At 41.7% G+C, this 21332-nt stretch overlaps 1 protein-coding gene across 2 annotated transcripts in view; it reads right to left on the minus strand.

Annotated features, from left to right (window-relative positions):
• LOC126236023 (uncharacterized) overlaps nucleotides 1-21332 on the minus strand; it is a 109883-nt gene that overhangs the window by 72092 nt on the left and 16459 nt on the right. For both annotated transcript variants that reach the window (XM_049945045.1, XM_049945046.1), the window contains exons 2-3: nucleotides 10002-10184; nucleotides 3354-3557 (exon numbers count right to left, since the gene is read on the minus strand). In XM_049945045.1, coding sequence (XP_049801002.1) covers nucleotides 3354-3557; nucleotides 10002-10184 — 387 coding nt within the window. The remainder of the gene's footprint in view (nucleotides 1-3353; nucleotides 3558-10001; nucleotides 10185-21332) is intronic.

Consider the following 21332-nt stretch of genomic DNA (forward strand, 5'->3'; position numbering starts at 1 on the left):
ACAAGTCCATGTGGGAAAAATACTAGCCCCCCTCCCCCACCCTGACAACTTCATCAGCCTGTCGCAGAATGAGATACAAATCTGAGACACATTGCACGATGACTGTCTGCTTAAAATCACCGCAAAGGTGCATGATGCAGCCAGGCTTCTGAATAACCATAAAGGGGTGGCCCACAGACTCAATGAAATAGGAGGTATGATGCCTTGATCCTGACAACACTGCAACTCACCCTTTACCCTGTCACGCACAACGAAGGGAATGGGGCGAAGATGACAAAATTTGGGTACCTCCGATTGGTTAGGAGACACATGTGCCTCAAAATTTTCTGCTCTATAGAGGCGGTAGAACCATAGAAATGAGTCCAAATCAAGAAAAAGAATAGATAGAGTCAATAAATGCACTTTGTCAGTGTTCTGGAAGCCAAAAACAGAAAATGCATTCAGTACAAAGACTTTTCGTGCCAGCACTGAATTGATTACTAACTAGTCCAGTTGGAGTTCCACATTCTTATAAAGTGTGGAGCACCCACCAAAGAATGCATTGTTTACTATACGACACAACATGATGGAGCAGCCATTGTGCCTCCAGGAACCCCAAGATCCTCTAAGTATCTTTGTTAATTAGCCTGTCTGTATCTCCCATGTCTTCCTGAAACTCAACTGGCCATCCATCCACTATACGCTAGGTGAGGTCCATGGTGGTTGAAATCAGAACTAGCAATGGCCCACCCAGTCTTCTGCCACCTGCAGGTAAACACTTCTGCCTGCGGGACTGGCCATACCACGAGCCACATGCGCCCTCCACGGAAGGTTTCTGCATTATCCCACTGCGCTACCCAAGTCAGCTCATCTGCCTCCTTCGTGATGTTCGCTGGTGAGGATACTGAACTGCAATTGTTACACAGCATTCTATGTGAGCAAGACAAGTAACAAACTGTCTACTCACATTAATGGCCACTGCCATACTGTGGTAAAACACGAACTTTTCATCCAGTTGCCAAACCTGTTGTGCACAACACACATTACTTCGCTATGCAGGTCATTTGGATACTCTCTTCCAGCACAAGTTTCCCTGAACTACACACATAGGCATTGTCTCTCCAGCACATTCTGTGCTCTTACAATCCTCCCAGCTTAAATCTCCTGGAATGTGTTTCTCATAATTGGTTATAACTGTTTTAAGTATCAATATGGTCACAAACCTCTTACACCATTTTTTGTCATATTTAAAATGTCTTTCATTGAGGTTTGGACTTTTTTCCCTTTCCTCTTTAAACAGCCTTGTTACTAACACTCTTCATCTAATCATGCATAGATTAAAATTATTTTTGTTATTTTAATGTTGCAAACATTGTTTCACACAGTTATAATTAAATGAATGCTAAGTATATTACAACACTTTTCATCAATACTTTCCAACACTGAGCATGTTCCGCATAGTTGAAACTGTTCTTATACTTCATGGTTTGGTCTTCAGCATACACAAGTTCGTTGGGATCAATGTAAATCCATGTCGCTGGGTTTGGTTTGAAGCTTTACACAGTCTGTTGAAATGTTTCCACTCCATAAGTTCCTGTTTTTGTCGAAGCCAGGTAGTAAGTGTTCCTTAACTGCTATGTCGTCTGGGTTGCTCGGAGCTGTGGTTTCCCAAACCTGTGCTCTTACCATTTCAGGTGATGCAGCTGGTTCATGTAATTAATGGAAAAGATTTTCTATATTTCAGTCTCTGATCTGGAAGCACAAGTCTGTGCAGCAGATAGTAATTTTTGGACTCTAATTTAAGCCTTTTCTTTATTCTCAGCTGTTTCTCTGGATAAAAAATAAAATAAAATAAAATAAAACTAGATGGGGACTATTCCTGCTAGTTGATGGTACCTGACAATTGGAGTAACCCTTAATTAGCCTGTCACTAGCCTACAGGTTTGAAGGTCAGTTGCTCACTTGTTTAGAATGAGACAATGAGCACCTGACTGGGCACTTGTATTCTGCAACAGAACACCATAGGACAGGTGCTGAGTGTCCCAACAGTCAGTGACTGACAGTTTCAAAGTGGCCCAGCCAGTTTGCACAAGAAAATTCTGTCAAGAAGTGACCAAAATCGATGCTACGATTCTAGCTGACACACCCAGTTCAGCCAATTGGTACAACTCCGCTACAGCATCTATGAGCAACTTCAAAATGGTTAGTTTACTTCAACATACTTCCCTCAGTGTTTTCACATTCCCTAAAATGTCTTTTAACTATTGCTTTTTGTTCTCACCTTAGTGATTAAGTCTTTCTCAACACATTCTTTGCAGAAGTTTTACATCACTTTCATATTTTCTCTTAAGTATGCTGTTCATCATATGAGAACACACACACTTTATATGCAACAAAACGCTTGCCAAACATTACTCTATGCGACATTTTCTACTTACCACCATTGATTACAATGAGAATACTTCACATTTTACTACAATTTATTTCAAAATAAGATTTATTTTCTGTCTCTTATGTAAATGTTTTTTGACACATGTGCGCACATGCACACACGCGCGTGCGCACACATGCACACGCTCACACACACACACATGCACACACACACACACACACACACACACACATGCACACACGCGCGTGTGTGTGTGTGTGTGTGTGCATGTGTGTGTGTGTGAGCGTGTGCATGTGTGCGCGCGCGCGTGTGTGTGAGCGTGTGCATGTGTGTGCGCGCGCGCGCGCGCGCACGCACACACACACACACACACACACACACACACACACACAACAAAAAAGTATTTTCTTTTGGAAAATGTTCAGCTATAAGAGATGTACTTCAGCCCAGTTGTCTTCCCTTGTGTGGAGATCCCAAATACAGACATAAAAATCTGCCACAGAAAATAAGATCAAATCTTTGGTTAAAATGTGATGACATCTGTATTCTGGGATGCTGATGGAGTCACACATACCAATTTCCTTGAACCAAACACAATCATAACCTCAACTAACTGAGTGGTAAAAAAAGTCTCTCGGGGAAAACTGGGGAGAAAGAAAATTACGTGCACCATACTGTCCAAGCCTGGCACCCTGTTGCTTTCATCTCTTCCTTAAAATGATAAAGGATCTACATGGACATGTAATAACTCCATGAAACTTGTTCGGCGTACCCATTTATGTGGGGTCCCTGTGTGCAGGGGGGAAAAGAAGAGTACAACGCTGAACAGGAAATTCAAAGAGAATTTCTGATATAGTTTCATACAGTTATTTGCAGTCTTTTGGAAGTAATAGTTATCATTCAACCCTCAGACTTACAGAATATCTGATCAGATGTATGACAGACAGAGCATCAAGAAATTTTTATTTAATCAATTACTTACCTTGCTGAGAACAAGAACACTGCTATCAGGCTGCACATTAAGGGGATTTGCATGGCTGGGGACTTCTGGAATCCACTCATTTTGCGTTCCAACAGGCTCATCATCCTGTTCTTCATCCTGTTCCTGCTCTTTTTCTTGTTCCGCAAGAAGAGATTCTATGCCCGCTTCTGTCATGGTGGCCATCTTGACAGCTTCATCCTCGACCTGTTGCAATACATCACTTTACATGAGTTAGTTGACTGAATTTTGTATGTTACAGAGTAATAAAGAAAAAAAAGAAAAGAAATCTACAATTCAGTTTTAATTATTGTCACATGAGACAAAAACTTTTTCTGTATAAGCACACAAAGAAGGTTTTATCTAAAGTTGCTGAAACAGGGCAAAAGCTGGGAGACATGAGTGTACAACTATTTCAAAACAGTAAATCATTATTGGGAGATAAATCTATAATAGGAGAATGGTAAAGGATTAGAAAATATTGTATGGAAAGTTCTTGCTGAATCTGCATAAATTAGGGGTAAAGGTGACAATTCACCAAATAGCTGAGGTGTTGAGTCATTGAACAGTGAACTGTTACCTTTATTTCTGAATTACGTATTTACATAAGGTTTAAAAAAAGTGCTGCAAGTATTGGCAGGAGGAAAGTAACAATGAAAGAGACGTAATATAGCTTGTGCAATGTGAACCATGCTTACATTGGAAACACAATCCCTAACTGGATGCCTCACAATTCCACAAACACTTCTGCTCCTTTTTCCTCAACAAGAACAATGTTCCTTTAGCACCCATACCAATAGCTGACATTATGGTTATCCAGTTCAGCAAAGTTTTCTTTGAAGTACTGGTGCTGAGAAAAGTAGCTAATGGTATTTTAAGGATTTAGGTTTCTGTTTTTATTCATTGATTGATTTTTTATTGTTCCCACTTTATCATACAGAATAAAACGTACAAGTGATATGGGGTGTCAATGAGAACAAATTTGTAAGGTTTGAAATTATATATAAACTTTGTTGGAAGCTGCTAGATGCTCTCATTCTCACATACTGGATGAGTATAGTCTGGGTATTTGCATGCAGTGAATTATGCTGCATCAAGACATACACAGTTTCTCCATCTATACTCTGCAAATCACCGTGAGGTGCATGGCAGAGGGCACGTCCAACTGTAGAGTTATTAGGGTTTCTTCCTGTTCCATTCATGTATGGAGCATGGGAAGAATGATTCTTTGAATGTCTCTGTGCGTGCAGTAACTGTGCTAATCTTATCTTCACGAACCTCATGTGAATGGTACACTGGGGGTTGTAGTATATTCCTACAGTAATCATTTAAAGGCTGTTCTTGAAACTTTGTTAATAGACTTTCCTGGGATAGTTCACATCTATCCTCAAGAGTCTTCCAGTTCAGTTCCTTCAGTACTTCTGTGGCACTCCCCCATGGATTAAACAAAACTGTGACCGTTCGTGCTGCCCTTCTCTGTGTATGTTCAATAGCCCCTGTTAGGCCTATATGGTACAGGTCTACATAACTCAACATACAGGTATTCTAGAACCAGTGGCCCGAGTTTGTAAGCAATATCCTTTGTAGATTGATTGCAGTTCCCCAGTATTCTACCAATAAACCAAAGTCTATCACCTCCCTTATCCACAACTGAACCTATGTGATCATTCCATTTCATATCCCTACGAAGTGTCAAACCCAGGTATTTGTATGGGGTTGGCCAATTCCAACAGTGCCTCGTTGATATTATAGTCATAGTTTTTTGTTTTATGATGCGCAAAATTTTATGTTTCTGAATCAAATTCTGAAACCTTATCAAGATATGATAGATTATTTATGCAGCTTCTTCCATATAATATTTCATTATAGGTAGCTGCATCATCTAAAAAAGCCTGATTTTACTATTAAAATTGTCTAACTGTAACACCAGTCTTACTGTGACAAACCTTCGACATAAAATTATACTTGTTAATGAGTAGATTCTCACAGAAGTTAAAATTTTTTAATTTGCTCAAAAATTATACAAAACTCTGAAAATAAAATTTTTGTTAATATGAGTGCTGCAAAATTGCTGAATTGGTCACTAAATGAAAAGCCACTAGTTAAAAAACCAATGACTTTATTCTGTGCCTTTCAGGAGATACCCATCATCAGATAGGCATGACCATCTAGGTTTTCAGATGCATAAAGACATGTTGTAGCTGATACAGCTGTAATGGCAGGCTGCCATGACACGACTTGACAGATGTATCAGATAGAACGTGTCTTTATGCATCTGAATACCTAGATGATCATGACTGTCTGATGATGGGTATCTCCTGAAACGTGTCAAATAACATCCATGGTTTTTTTAACTACTGGAATTTCATTTAGCGAGCAATTCAGCAATTTTGCAGCACTCATATGGATCTGGAGTATGGTTCCGTTCTTTCTGAGTCACTTTCTGTCACAATTAAAATTTCTGTTGCCCCTGCAAGTTGTTAGATAGGCAACCTGCAATTGAAGCAGGTGCCACGAAGTGGGTTTACCATTTACTAATAATGATTCCCTCCCCCCATGAACCATGGACCTTGCCGTTGGTGAGGAGGCTTGCGTGCCTCAGCGATACAGATAGCCGTACCGTAGGTACAACCACAACGGAGGGGTATCTGTTGAGAGGCCAGACAAACGTGTGGTTCCTGAAGAGGGGCAGCAGCCTTTTCAGTAGTTGCAAGGGCAACAGTCTGGATGATTGACTGATCTGGCCTTGTAACAATAACCAAAACGGCCTTGCTGTGCTGGTACTGCGAACGGCTGAAAGCAAGGGGAAACTACAGCCGTAATTTTTCCCGAGGACATGCAGCTCTACTGTATGATTAAATGATGATGGCGTCCTCTTGGGTAAAATATTCCGGAGGTAAAATAGTCCCCCATTCGGATCTCCGGGCGGGGACTACTCAAGCGGATGTCGTTATCAGGAGAAAGAAAACTGGCGTTCTACGGATCGGAGCGTGGAATGTCAGATCCCTTAATCGGGCAGGTAGGTTAGAAAATTTAAAAAGGGAAATGGATAGGTTAAAGTTAGATATAGTGGGAATTAGTGAAGTTCGGTGGCAGGAGGAACAAGACTTCTGGTCAGGTGACTACAGGGTTATCAACACAAAATCAAATAGGGGTAATGCAGGAGTAGGTTTAATAATGAATAGGAAAATAGGAATGCGGGTAAGCTACTACAAACAGCATAGTGAACGCATTATTGTGGCCAAGATAGATACGAAGCCCACACCTACTACAGTAGTACAAGTTTATATGCCACCTAGCTCTGCAGATGACGAAGAAATTGAAGAAATGTACGATGAAATAAAAGAAATTATTCAGATAGTGAAGGGAGACGAAAATTTAATAGTCATGGGTGACTGGAATTCGAGTGTAGGAAAAGGGAGAGAAGGAAACGTAGTAGGTGAATATGGATTGGGGCTAAGAAATGAAAGAGGAAGCCGCCTGGTAGAATTTTGCACAGAGCACAACTTAATCATAGCTAACACTTGGTTTAAGAATCATGATAGAAGGTTGTATACATGGAAGAACCCTGGAGATACTAAAAGGTATCAGATAGATTATATAATGGTAAGACAGAGATTTAGGAACCAGGTTTTAAATTGTAAGACATTTCCAGGGGCAGATGTGGACTCTGACCACAATCTATTGGTTATGACCTGTAGATTAAAACTGAAGAAACTGCAAAAAGGTGGGAATTTAAGGAGATGGGACCTGGATAAACTGAAAGAACCAGAGGTTGTAGAGAGTTTCAGGGAGAGCATAAGGGAACAACTGACAGGAATGGGGGAAAGAAATACAGTAGAAGAGGAATGGGTAGCTTTGAGGGATGAAGTAGTGAAAGCAGCAGAGGATCAAATAGGTAAAAAGACGAGGGCTAGTAGAAATCCTTGGGTAACAGAAGAAATATTGAATTTAATTGATGAAAGGAGAAAATATAAAAATGCAGTAAATGAAGCAGGCAAAAAGGAATACAAACGTCTCAAAAATGAGATCGACAGGAAGTGCAAAATGGCTAAGCAGGGATGGCTAGAGGACAAATGTAAGAATGTAGAGGCTTTTCTCACTAGGGGTAAGATAGATACTGCCTACAGGAAAATTAAAGAGACCTTTGGAGATAAGAGAACCACTTGTATGAACATCAAGAGCTCAGATGGAAACCCAGTTCTAAGCAAAGAAGGGAAAGCAGAAAGGTGGAAGGAGTATATAGAGGGTCTATACAAGGCCGATGTACTTGAAGACAATATTATGGAAATGGAAGAGGATGTAGATGAAGATGAAATGGGAGATAAGATACTGCGTGAAGAGTTTGACAGAGCACTGAAAGACCTGTGTCGAAACAAGGCCCCCGGAGTAGACAACATTCCATTGGAACTACTGACGGCCTTGGGAGAGCCAGTCCTGACAAAACTCTACCATCTGGTGAGCAAGATGTATGAAACAGGTGAAATACCCTCAGACTTCAAGAAGAATATAATAATTCCAATCCCAAAGAAAGCAGGTGTTGACAGATGTGAAAATTACCGGACAATCAGTTTAATAAGCCACAGCTGCAAAATACTAACACGAATTCTTTACAGACGAATGGAAAAACTAGTAGAAGCCGGCCTCGGGGAAGATCAGTTTGGATTCCGTAGAAATACTGGAACACGTGAGGCAATACTGACCTTACGACTTATCTTAGAAGAAAGATTAAGGAAAGGCAAACCTACGTTTCTAGCATTTGTAGACTTAGAGAAAGCTTTTGACAATGTTGACTGGAATACTCTCTTTCAAATTCTAAAGGTGGCAGGGGTAAAATACAGGGAGCGAAAGGCTATTTACAATTTGTACAGAAACCAGATGGCAGTTATAAGAGTTGAGGGACATGAAAGGGAAGCAGCGGTTGGGAAGGGAGTAAGACAGGGTTGTAGCCTCTCCCCGATGTTATTCAATCTGTATATTGAGCAAGCAGTAAAGGAAACAAAAGAAAAATTCGGAGTAGGTATTAAAATCCATGGAGAAGAAATAAAAACTTTGAGGTTCGCCGATGACATTGTAATTCTGTCAGAGACAGCAAAGGACTTGGAAGAGCAGTTGAACGGAATGGATGGTGTCTTGAAGGGAGGATATAAGATGAACATCAACAAAAGCAAAACGAGCATAATGGAATGTAGTCGAATTAAGTCGGGTGATGTTGAGGGTATTAGATTAGGAAATGAGACACTTAAAGTAGTAAAGGAGTTTTGCTATTTGGGGAGCAAAATAACTGATGATGGTCGAAGTAGAGAGGATATAAAATGTAGACTGGCAATGGCAAGGAAAGCGTTTCTGAAGAAGAGAAATTTGTTAACATCGAGTATAGATTTAAGTGTCAGGAAGTCATTTCTGAAAGTATTTGTATGGAGTGTAGCCATTTATGGAAGTGAAACATGGACGGTAAATAGTTTGGACAAGAAGAGAATAGAAGCTTTCGAAATGTGGTGCTACAGAAGAATGCTGAAGATTAGATGGGTAGATCACATAACTAATGAGGAGGTACTGAATAGGATTGGGGAGAAGAGGAGTTTGTGGCACAACTTGACCAGAAGAAGGGATCGGTTGGTAGGACATGTTCTGAGGCATCAAGGGATCACCAATTTAGTATTGGAGGGCAGCTTGGAGGGTAAAAATCGTAGGGGGAGACCAAGAGATCAATACACTAAGCAGATTCAGAAGGATGTAGGTTGCAGTAGGTACTGGGAGATGAAGAAGCTTGCACAGGATAGAGTAGCATGGAGAGCTGCATCAAACCAGTCTCAGGACTGAAGACCACAACAACAACAACAATAATGATTCTTGATAGACATCAAGCCATGCATGAAAATGTGTAAGTCGTGCAGTGTTTTATTATTTAAAACAGTTACAAATTTAAAATAAAGTAGCCTTTCCTACAGTGGACAATTTGCTGTTATATTCAAGAATCAAACCTGAATAAACAGAAAAAAAAAACTGGTCAGTGTCATATCAGCATGGACTGAATATGACTGACAGAAGTATTCAAATGTACATGTAAGCTTCACATATTTCAATGTATAGAGCCTTGTTCTGGACGTAAAAAAGGGCACACAGAGAGAGAATGGATAGCGGCTGGTCAAATATTTACCAAGGAAAATCGCCAAACAGCCATGCATTTTGAGAAGTTATTTTATTTTGACAACTAGTTTTGGTATTTCAATATGCCATCTTCAGGCCTCATATTCACTTCATGTATAGACATTCAGGTAACTTAGACAAGAAGTATTCGAAGGAAGCACTTGAATAATGAATGAACTGTCTCCAGGGTACTGATGGCTCCGGAATGGCAATATCGATACATTTGAATGTCTATACATGAAGTCCATACTGGGCCTGAAGATCACAGACTGAAATGCCGAAACTGGTTCTCAAAACAAAATAATTTCTCAAAATGGATGGCCGTTTGGTGATATTCCTTGGTAAATATACCATTGCACCTATACACCACCTACAACATAAAGAATGATCAGTGATTTGAAAACTGGGAACTGCTAACAAAATTGGTCCAACTCTGTTCCCTGCTAGATAAAATTTACTCACAGTTCCAATTCAATATAATGTTTACAACGATGGACATACCTGTTCTTCATCACCCTGCGACAACACCGTCTCCACTGCTTTCTGATTTGAATTAGCATTCTGTAAAATTGTTTCAAATTTTGCATCAGCGGCAAGGCACAGTTCTATCAGTTCAGTAAATATTTCCAGTTTTGAAGCACAGTCGAGGCATATACTTTTAGGCTTAAGGTCATCTTCAGTAACCTACAAAAATTTAAAATTACTGCTTTGAAGGAGCAACTGGTGATATGTGTTCAGCAAAAAGAAAAACAGCTATAGATAAAACTTAAGTAAACAAATAAATGCATTATCTAAGTCATTATACCCAGCCATGAAAGTGAAGCAATTGAATTGTACTTTGAGATTAAATGGACTATTGATGCAGTGTTGTAATTTATCCTCACCCAAAGTCATCACAAAAAACAAATTAAGTATGAAAATTTAATTGACTTGCAAAATGTTACATAGTTCACCTTACACAAATTAAAAAGAGCCGTCATATTTATTGAAGGCAACTACAAAGGACAGTCAAATGAAAAACACCCATTGTAACACAGTCAGCGCGTCAGGTGGCACCACTGTAGTTACATTTCGATACTGTCCTCACTGTGAGAGGGGAACAGCATAGTGCCATATCACAAGTGCACACAGTTGTTGGGTTATGACCTTGGTTGTGTGTTCATCCAGCTGCTGACACTGAGACAAGCAAAGAAGAATAGAGAGGTGTGGTCCATTTTCTGGTGGCTGAGGGTGTTGGAGTACATGAAAGTAATCGTCACATTCTTGCTGCGTATGGTGAACACTGCATGTCCCTGACATGTGCACAAGTGACAGAGGAGATCCCAGGAGAGGTGCACATCACTGCAAGATGATCTGTGCCCAGGACAGGCCCATTAAGCCATTACCCCTGATGTAATGAGGCGGACTGATGGCCTTATCCACGAAGACTTATGAATTTGGCTTCACATCGGCATAAGCTATGGTTCCGTGCATGCCACCATAAAAACCACTTGCATTACCACAAAACTTGGGTGCTGTTGGTGCCACATTACCTGACAGAGAGACAAAAGATGGACAGAATGCCGTCAAGTCTGAATCATTTGCTGCAGTACAACGTGGAAGAGCATGTGTTTCTGTCCCTTACTAGCATCTGGGGCAAAATGTGGTGCCACCATTTTGAGCCTGAGGGCAAAACAACAACAATGGAAACATGCCACATCTCTCCTACCAAAGAAATCCGAGGCTGTTCACACTCGATCTAATGTCATGATGACCTTCTTCTTCAACTGCAGGGGCCCTCTGCTCATCATGTTCTTCAAGTGTGGAACCACAGTCAATTCTCAGTGCTATGAAGACACTTTGCAGAAACGGAGAGGGAAGATCTGTCCAAGCTGCTGTAGATGGCAATCACATGTGCATGAGGTGTGCTTGCTTTAGTGAATGAATCTGTGTGTGTGTTTTTTTCTTTTCTGAAGAAGGATTCAGCTGAAAGCTAAATGTGTAACAGTCTTTCTGTTGTGCCTATCTGCAACTCAACATGTCATCTTTATAGATTACATGCACTCGCAATTGGGATTATGGAAAACCATCCGCTGCAAAATGGAACGACAACAAGAAAGTTTGTGCTGGACCAGGAATCAAACCCAGATTTCCTACTTATCCCGAGTGTCACCTTAGCATTTGGCTATTCGTGCATGACTCACAGCCAGACCCAAACTTCCCATGTCGTCAACCATGCGTCTACAATCCATACTCATACACATCCATTATGTAAATTCTCGTACAGACAAAACATTCTACTTTAAGTTGCTTGCCCGGTGTCGGTGGATAAATCGAAGTGTTGACCATCAAGGACAGATTTTAGGTGTAAGAAGAGATGAAAGTCGCTAGGGGCGAGGTCCAGGCTGTACGGAGAATGATCAAACGTGTCCCAGTGAAATTCCCATAAGAGTTGTTTGATCACATTTGCTGTGTGAGGTCGAGCATTATCGAGGAAAAAGAACACTTTTTGGCAGTAATCCTTGGTGCTTGTTCTGTATCGCGCAGCACAATTTCTTAATGGTCTCGCAGCAACCATTTGCATTGATTGTTTGGCCTCATGGTAAGAAATCAATCGGCAAAATGCATTTTCTGTCCCAAAAAATGGTGCACATGTCTTTTCAAGGTGTCAAGCTTTGCTTAGGCTTAACCTTCGTTGGGGATGAAGTGTTCTTCCATCCCACTAATTGCCATTTTGTTTCAGGAGTGTCGTACGATACCCAAGTTTCATTCCGCGTGACTATCCGAGAAAGAAAACCATCGCCGTCTTCATTGTAGCTTGTCAAAAACTGAAGTGCACTGCCCATCCGTTGTTTTTTGTATTGTTCAGTAAGAATTTTGCGTACCCAAAGTGAGAAAAGCTTTTGAAATTTCAGTTTTTCAGTAACAATTTCATAAATTAGTGATCATGATATTTGCAGAACTTCCACAGCAAGGGTACTAAGTTTAAACATACGCCTGTACTTAAGCTTCTCTTCAATTGTGTGAACCAGTTCATCAGTAACCACAGACGGGCATCCACTTCGTTCTTCATCGTGCACTTGGATCATGTCCTTCATTGAACAGTCTGATGCATCTTCTAACCATTGAATCACTTATAGCATTTTTCCATAAATCTCACAGATTTGCCGATAAATTTCCTTCGATTTAACTTTCTTTGCATTTAGAAAACGAATCACAAATTAAGTGGACAGAAAAAGTATGAAATGAAGAAGTAATATCATTGGAAGAGTTGTGTTTCAAAATAGCAAAGATTAATAAGTGCTCATAGCTCTCAAGGAATGCATTTCAGAGCACATGTTTACTGGACTTTTTTTCCCTTTTTTGGTCCATATTACCAGTTCCCAAAATATGGAAAGCAAAGAACTTGCAGTAGAAGAGATTTGTTTCACAGTATCAAAGATGAAAAATTGCTCATAGCTCTTAAGGTATGCATTTTTGACCCTATGTTTACTGAGACTTTTTTCTTCTGGTACTGTGTACTTTCAACTATATGCATTTACACCTTTAATTATGATACACCCTGTAGAAAGAAGGTAAGCAGAGAAGCAGTGAGATTTATGAGGAGCACATACAGACTAAAAATTGCAGTATCTAACTACAACAATTAGACCAGCCATCAAAAACTACAACAACTACACCAGTCCTCAAAATATGTGCACAAAAATACAACTGTTAACTGAAGTATACCTTCAAGGAAAAACAGTTTTTGAGAATCATTACCAGAAGCAAGGATATGTCAAAAGAAGGTGAGCTAATTGGTCCATAAGGACTTGACTTGGCAGAAGAAGGGATAGAAGCGAGCTATATAGTTAGACAAAGATTGGAATATGTTAAAAACTTGTCCGAAGACATGGGGTGAAGTAAGTGTGCAGACATGAAAAGATTAACACAAGATAAGAGATGCTAGGCTTGAAAACAGTTAAGAGATTTATGACATAAAAACAGCAGTAACAGGCAAGTTCAATGATGGCGAAGAGTTCTCGGGCTTCCAGCCGGGTGGCGGTGTCTTCAAACTGCGACGTTTCGACGAGTGACATAATCGTCATGTTCTGGCGAAGTGCCGAGACTTTGCGGATGCCAGTCTCTTTATACCTGCGGCGTGCCCCCCACCACCTGGCCGCGGGAGGCCTGGATCCAGAGGAGCTGGTGGGTGGGGTGGAGGGGGAAGTGAGTGTGCCGTTCATGTCTCCGTCAGAGCATTCTGGTCGCGTCTCGTGAACTGGACGGTTCTTGGTGCGTTCCTGGCATATTGTGGCTAATGCTGGATTCCAGGCCGCGCTCAGTTGATAACCTTCATTCCTGTTCACAAGATTCTCGTGGACCTGTATTTCTATTGATTCTTTAATGACACTGTCCCAATAGCTCCCGGCTCGGCACAGCACCCTGGTGTTCTCGAAATCAAAGGTGCGGTTTTCTTTGATGCTATGTTCCACTATAGCAGATTTCTCTATCTGTCCAAGTCAGACATACCTGGTGTGTTCCTCACACCTTTTCGAGATGCAGCGCTGCGTGCTGCGTTTGTCCAATGTACTGTACACCACATTTGCAGGCAATGCTGTATATACCAGGTGTGTTGAGTTTGAGTGGGTCTTTAGCTGAGCCCAGCAGCTCTTTCGTCTGCGGCGGTGGTCAGAAGACGGTATTTATGTTTGGTTTTCTCAGTAGCCTCCCGATTTGGCTGATATGGGCCCCAAATATGGAAGAAAGGCAAGTCTCTTGTTAACTTCCTCTTCCTGAAATTTGTCAGCCTGTCTCCTCTTGAAGGTCCTACCAATCTGTGCTTCACTGTACCCGTTTTTCCGAAATACCTCTCTTAGGTGGTGTAATTCGTCTGAGAGGCTTTCTTTGTCACAAATGACGCGCGCCCTATGTACCAAGGTGGTCAGTACTGACTGGCGTTGCGCCATATGGTGGCAGCTGGTTGCATGGAGGTACAGGTCGGTGGGCGTCTTCTTTCTGTATACTGAATGGCCCAGCGTGCCATCCGCTTTCTTCCTGATCAGTATGTCCAGGAATGGAATACAGCCATTCTCTTCTACTTCCATCGTGAAGGTGATATTCTCATGTATGCCGTTTAGGTGGTCCATAAACTCCTCCAGTGTCTGCCTGCCATGTTGCCAAATCACGAAAGTGTCGTCCACATAGCGGAAGAAGTGCCTGGGTTTACGGTGAGCAGTTTGTAGTGCCACCTCCTCAAAGTGTTCCATATAAAGATTCGCAATCCCTGGAGCAAGGGGAGATCCCATGGCCACTTCATCCACTTGTTCATAATGCTCTCCATTGCACTTGAAGTAGGTGGTCATAAGTGCATATTCAAAGAGCTTCACTGTTTTTGGTTCGAAGTGCTGATTAAGGAGTGCCAAGGCGTCTTTTAGAGGTACTTTCGTGAACAAGGAGGTGACGTCGAAGCTCACGAGTAGGTCATCTCTCTGTATTCGGATGTCCTTCAGTATTCTTACGAAATCTGCGGAGTTTTTCACGTGATGACTGCAGTGTCCCACCAGTGGTTTTAATAGTGTCGCCAGGTATTTGGCCAGTCCATAACTGTGCGAGTTGATAGTGTCCAAAATCGGCCGTAGAGGCACCCCATCTTTGTGAATCTTGGGCAATCCATACAGGTGTGGTGTCGTTGGCGCTCTGGGATACAGCCATTTCTGCACTGCCTCTGGTAGATCTGAGTCCTTCAGTAGCGCCATGGTTTTCCTGGTCATCGTCGATGTAGGGTCCTTGTTGTGTTTCCTGTAGGCTGGGTCTTGCAGCAGAGAGCAGATTTTCTCTTGGTAGTCGACTGTGGGAATCAGCACCGTCGCATTTCCCTTGTCTGCTGGGACGACCATGATGTCAGCATCATCCCTCAGTGCACGGATAGCCTCTTGCTCTGGCGCAGTAATGTTGGCTTTCGGGAGTCGTGACTTGTCGATGATCCTGCAGGTCTCCCTTTGGATCTGCTCAGCTTCCTCCTTGGGTAGGCCCTGGATTGCTTCCTCTACGCTATTGATGATGTCCCGTTTTGGTATGGTCCTTGGTACAGGTGCAAAGTTCAACCCTTTCGTGAGAGCAGAAGTTGTGGCTGCATCTAGCACCTTATCTGTCAAATTTACAATAGCTCTGGTGCTATTTGTCACCTTCTGGGTCGACTGAGCTCCAGATAGTCTGTCGAATTTGTCGATCTGTTTTGCGGCAACATTCCACGAGAATCTTGCGAACAGGTTGGTTGGTTGGTTTGGGGAAGGAGACCAGACAGCGAGGTCATCGGTCTCATCGGATTAGGGAAGGACGGGGAAGGAAGCCGGCCGTGCCCTTTGAAAGGAACCATCCCGGTATTTGCCTGGAGCGATTTAGGGAAATCACGGAAAACCTAAATCAGGATGGCCGGACGCGGGATTGAACCGTCGTCCTCCCGAATGCAAGTCCATCTTGTGAAAAGGGACGAAGGTTATCAACTGAGCGCGGCCTGGAATCCAGCATTAGCCGCAATACACCAGGAACACACCAAGAACTGTCCAGCTCACGAGACGCAACTGGAATGCTCTGACGGAGACACGAACAGTGCACCCACTTCCCCCTCCACCCCGTCTGCCGGCTCCTCTGGATCCAGCCTCCCACGGCCAGGTGGTGGGGGGCACGCTGCAGGTATAAAGGGATCGGCATCCGCAAAGTCTCAGCACTTCGCCAGAAGATGACGAGTATGTCACTCGTCGAAACGTCGCAGTTTGAAGACCCCGCCACCCGGCTGGAAGCCCGAGAACTCTTCACCAGCTGTATACGCCGGGAAAGCATACATTCACATTTACAAGTTCAATGATATAATATCAGAAAAGTTTAAATTAATAGAGAAACAGGCACCATCAGATTAATAAATGGGGGGGGGGGGGTCAAAAATTTTCTAGCCTAACAAATAATGACAGGAATTTCATAATACCAATTTATTTTTCAATATAATTCCCGTGTACACTAATACGCTTGCAGGGATGCTAAGATAACAATTGCAAACCATTCAAATAAAAGATCCTTCATTATGAGTCCAACCAAGTGTTCACAGCATCATCATTGCCAAATTGTCATTCTCTGAAGTCCTTTTTTAGGTTTGAAAAAAGAAAAAAGTCTGATGGAGCCAAATCTAGAGAACATGGCGGATGACGTAACAATTTCAACCCACAGTCACACTGAGTTTCCAGTGTCATGGAGGGCTTTGTGGGCCGGTGCATTGTCCTGATGCAAAAGAACTCTGCCAATTTTCCACACCTTTTTTTTCTTTATCTCTTCTCTCAAACAGCACTGGAGGGTGCAATAGTATGATGCATTGATAGTTACACCCTTTCGCAAGTAATCCACCATCTGCATCCCAGAAGACTGATGCCATCACCTTACCGGCTGATTTTTACACCCAGAATTTTTTTGGGGTGGGGGATGAAGGATGTTTCCATTGTTGTGACTGTTGTTTGTCTCAAGCTCACAGTGGTGAACCCATGCTTCGTCCACTGTCATATACCCTGCAAGAAAGCTGTCTTCATCCACTTCAAATTGGCAAACGATTTCTTCACAACACTGCATACGTTCCTGTTTCTGATCTGCATTCAAGTCTTTCGGGACCCACCGACATGAAACTTTCTGCATTCGCAAAATATCCACAACAATGTCATGAGCATGGGAGATTGAAAATGTGGTTTCAATGTGCTGCAACATTGCTCAATGATCCTGCAAAATCATACCGTGAATTGCAGTCACTGTTTAATCAGTGACAACTGTGATAGACCTTCCGCTCCTTGGCACATCTGCCACACTCATTCTTCCACGTTTGAAGTTGGACATTCAGTTTTCCACTGTTGCATAAGACGGAACACTCTCCTTAAGTGTATTCTGCATGTCCTTCACAATTTCCTTGGGCATCATTCCTTTCAAATGAAGATATTCAATCACAGTATGGTCCTTGATTCTCTCGATATTTGCCATTTTGCTTACACTATGGTATACAATGCATCCTAGTGGCAAAACTAATGAAGCTGGAGCCATGGAATTTGATCTGCATACCCACAAAGGGCCACCATAAAAGTAGGTGGTTGTGTTTGTGCGAGACATTACAGTAACTATCTTGGGCTAGAAACTTTTTGACTGCCCCTTGTACACAACCTGAATAAAATTCATTGAAATGAAAGGAATGTAGGCGGTGGGGACAAAATCAACAAAGATGCAGTAACTGCTTTCAATGCAAGCATTGCTCTATCTTCTGCAAGCCTCTTCTCCAAATACCTACTGCAACCTACATCTGTTTCAACCTGCTTACAGTACTCAACCCTTGATCTTCCTTACAAATAGCTCCCACCCCCACCCCAACCACCCTCCCCATATACACTTCCCTACAATACTAAATTCCTTGATGTCTCAGAATGTTTTCTATCAGCCAAACCCTTTTTGTTGTCAAATTGTGTCACAAATTTCTTTTTTCCCCAGTTTGATTCATTAGTTATGCAATCTATCCATCTAATCTTCATCATTCTTCTGCAGCATCGCATTTCAAAGGCTGGTAATCTCTTCTTGTCTGAACTGCTTATTGTTCACGTTTCACATTCCTACAAACCTACATTCCAGACAAATGCCTTCAGAAAATACATTCTAACACTTAAATTTACATTTGACATGAACAAACTTGTATTCATCAGATACAACAATGAAAATAATCAATTACTGATAATATAACGTAAATGGATAGATAAAAAATCTACTCACCAAGTAGTGGTAGGCGAACACACACACACACACAAAAGGATTTACCTTTTACAAGTTTTCAGTGCAATGGCTCCTTCTTGTAGAAGAGTTGAAGGGGAAGGAAAAGGGATGAAGGAAAAGGACTGGATTGGTTTAGGGAAAGTGGTACACTTCAGGAAAGTCACGCAGAATCCTGGGTCAGGAGAGACTTACTGGAGGGGGTGAGGAGGAAAGACTTTCCTTCTCATTCCATGTGGTAAGTCTCTCCTGACCGCTCAAGGTTCTATGTGATTTTCCTGAAGTGTATCCCTTTTCCTAAACCAATCCAGTCCTTTTCTATCACCCCTCTTCCTTATCCTTCAACTCTTCTACCAGAAGAAGGAACCATTGGCTCCGAAAGCATGTGTATGTTCCCCTGCCGCCCCTTGGTGAGTAGATTTTTTTATCTATTCATTTACATTTACATGTCTTCATCAGATATGCTATTCTTACCATTGCCAGTCTACCTATTTCTTCTTGCTATTCTGGCTATTATCAGTTACTCTGCTGCCCAAATAGCAAAACTTGACTACTTTCAAAGCCTCTTTTTCCTAATCTAAGCCCTAAGCATAGCTTGATATACAGGGTGATTAAAATTAAAGTTAAACTTTAAAAATGCTGTTGAAATAACACCACTGGTCAGAATGATGTCAAAATGATATGGAATATTATCTGACAAGGGGGGAAACATATGGCAGAAGAAAAAAAAGTGAGAATTGATCAATAGATGGCACTGTATGTGTCAGAATATGACATTTTATCTACTGTTCACTCTCTAATGGCATGTGGGAAAAATGAACACTTCAGTCCTTCTGTACTGGCTTTGTGTTCTCTTATTTTATTACAATGATTATTTCTCCTGATGTAGGTTGGTGTCATTAAAATATTTTGCATTCAGAGGAAAAAGTTCGTGATTGAAATTTCGTGAAAAGATCTTGCTGCTTTGTTTTAAGGATTGCCACGAAAACTCACTTATCACATCCATGACACTCCCTTCCCTTTGAATTATTATACAAAATGAGCTGCCCCTCTTTGGACCTTTTCAGTGTCCTCCATCAATCCCATCTGGTAAGGATTCCATATCACACAGTGATACTCTAGCACAGGATGGACAAGCATAGTGTACTTTAAGTACAAGGGTTGACTGAAAAGAAATGCCTCCACCTTCGTGACAGCATTGGTATGCGGCAGGTACTGGCTTGTTCCATAGCGTCTTCTCTACAGCTCCAGTTGTCGGGAAACCTTAGCATTGAATGGTTGTGTTGTTACAGCGTAAAGTATGGAACCCTGCGCAGATGGTCGGTCAATGAGATTTAAGCAATGTGCAGTCACTGAATTCTTGACAGCAGAAAGTGTCACCCCAAAGGAGATTCATCAGAGAATGAAAGCAGATTATGGTGATTGTGTTAATGTGAATACTGTGCGCCATTGGGTGAATAAGTTTAAACATGCTGAGGCGGGAACATCTGACCTGAGTGACAAACAAAGAATTGGACATCCTGTGACAGCAGCCATGGAGTTTCACAAGCAAACTGTTGACTGACTGATTCAGAATGATCGTCGTATCACTCAGAGAGAAATTGCAAACACAATTGGCATTTCACAAGAATGTGGGTCACATTATTGCTTTGCTTGGCTATCAGAAGATCTGTGCACAATGGATACCCAGGATACTGACTTCTGAAATGAAAACGTACTTGAAATTTTGCAAGAACTCTCACGTTACGAGGATGAAGGTGACGCCTGTCTCCATTCAATTGTGACAGGAGACGAAACGTGGGTACACCATCACGACCCGGAGATGAAACATCATTCTATGGAATACCGACACAAAGACTCGCCCCAGAAAAAGAAATTCAAGACGCAGCCCTGAGCTGGAGAAATCATGGTCACAGTGTCCTGGGATGCAGGTCGTCTTATCCATGTTCAGAGTGTTACATCACAACACTGTGAACTCTGAAATGATGGCTAACAAGGGTCCAAAAGGAAAAGGAAAATATTTTCTTGCAGCATGACAGTGCCAAACCACACACTTCATGTGCCACCATAGTAGAACTTCAGAGACTGTATGGCATCCTCCATACAGTCCAGATTTAGCACTGTCTGACTTCCATCTGTTCCCGATGATGAAAGACTATCAGCAGGGACATCATTATGCTTCTGATGACGACGCTGAGAGAACTGTGAGACTGTGGTTACAAAAACAGACTGTCGACTTCTTCTGTGACAGCTTCAGAAAACTTGTTCATCATTGGCAGAAATGTATCCCAACTGGCTGGTGATTATTTTTATAATATTCCCATCCAAACCCAATTAACGAAGGTGGAGGCATTTCTTTTCATTCAACCCTCATACTTTTCCAAAAATTTTCAATGGTTACCTTTACTGCTTGCTCAATGTAGAGATTGAATAACAATTGGAATAGGCCACATCCTGTCTCACTCCCTTCTGAACTACTGCTTCTCTCTCATGTCCTTCGGCTCTTATAACTACAGTTTAGTTTTGGTACAAGTTGTAAATAACATTTCACTCTCTGTGTTTTATCCTTGTAGCGTTCAAAATTTCAATGTGTGTAGTCCAGTCAACATTGTCAAAAAGCTTTTTCTAAATCTATGAATGTGTGTTTGCCTTTCTTCAGTTTATCTTGTAAGATAAGTCACATAGTCAGAATTATCTGGCATGTTCGTACATTTCTCCAGAACCAAGCTGATCTTCTCCAAGGTTGGCTTCTAGCAGTTTCTTCATTGTTCTGTAAATAATTCATATTACTATTTTGCAACCATGACTTGTTAAACTGATAGTTCAGTAATATTCACACCTGTTAGCACTTGCTTTCTTTGGAACTGGAATTATTGCATAGAGTTTTGTCACGGTTGGCTTTCCCAAGGCTATCAGTAGTTCCGAGGGAATGCTGCTTACTTGAGGGAATGCTGCTTACTCGAGGGACCTTGATTCAACTTAGTTCTTTCAGTGTTCATCACACAGTATCACATCTCCCATATCAACTTCATTCCCTTTCATAATATTGCCTTTAAGTATGTTTCCCCTGTATAGCCTCCCCATGTA

The sequence above is a fragment of the Schistocerca nitens genome, chromosome 2, assembly GCF_023898315.1.
Source record: "Schistocerca nitens isolate TAMUIC-IGC-003100 chromosome 2, iqSchNite1.1, whole genome shotgun sequence".
Classification (NCBI taxonomy): Eukaryota; Metazoa; Arthropoda; class Insecta; order Orthoptera; family Acrididae; genus Schistocerca; species Schistocerca nitens.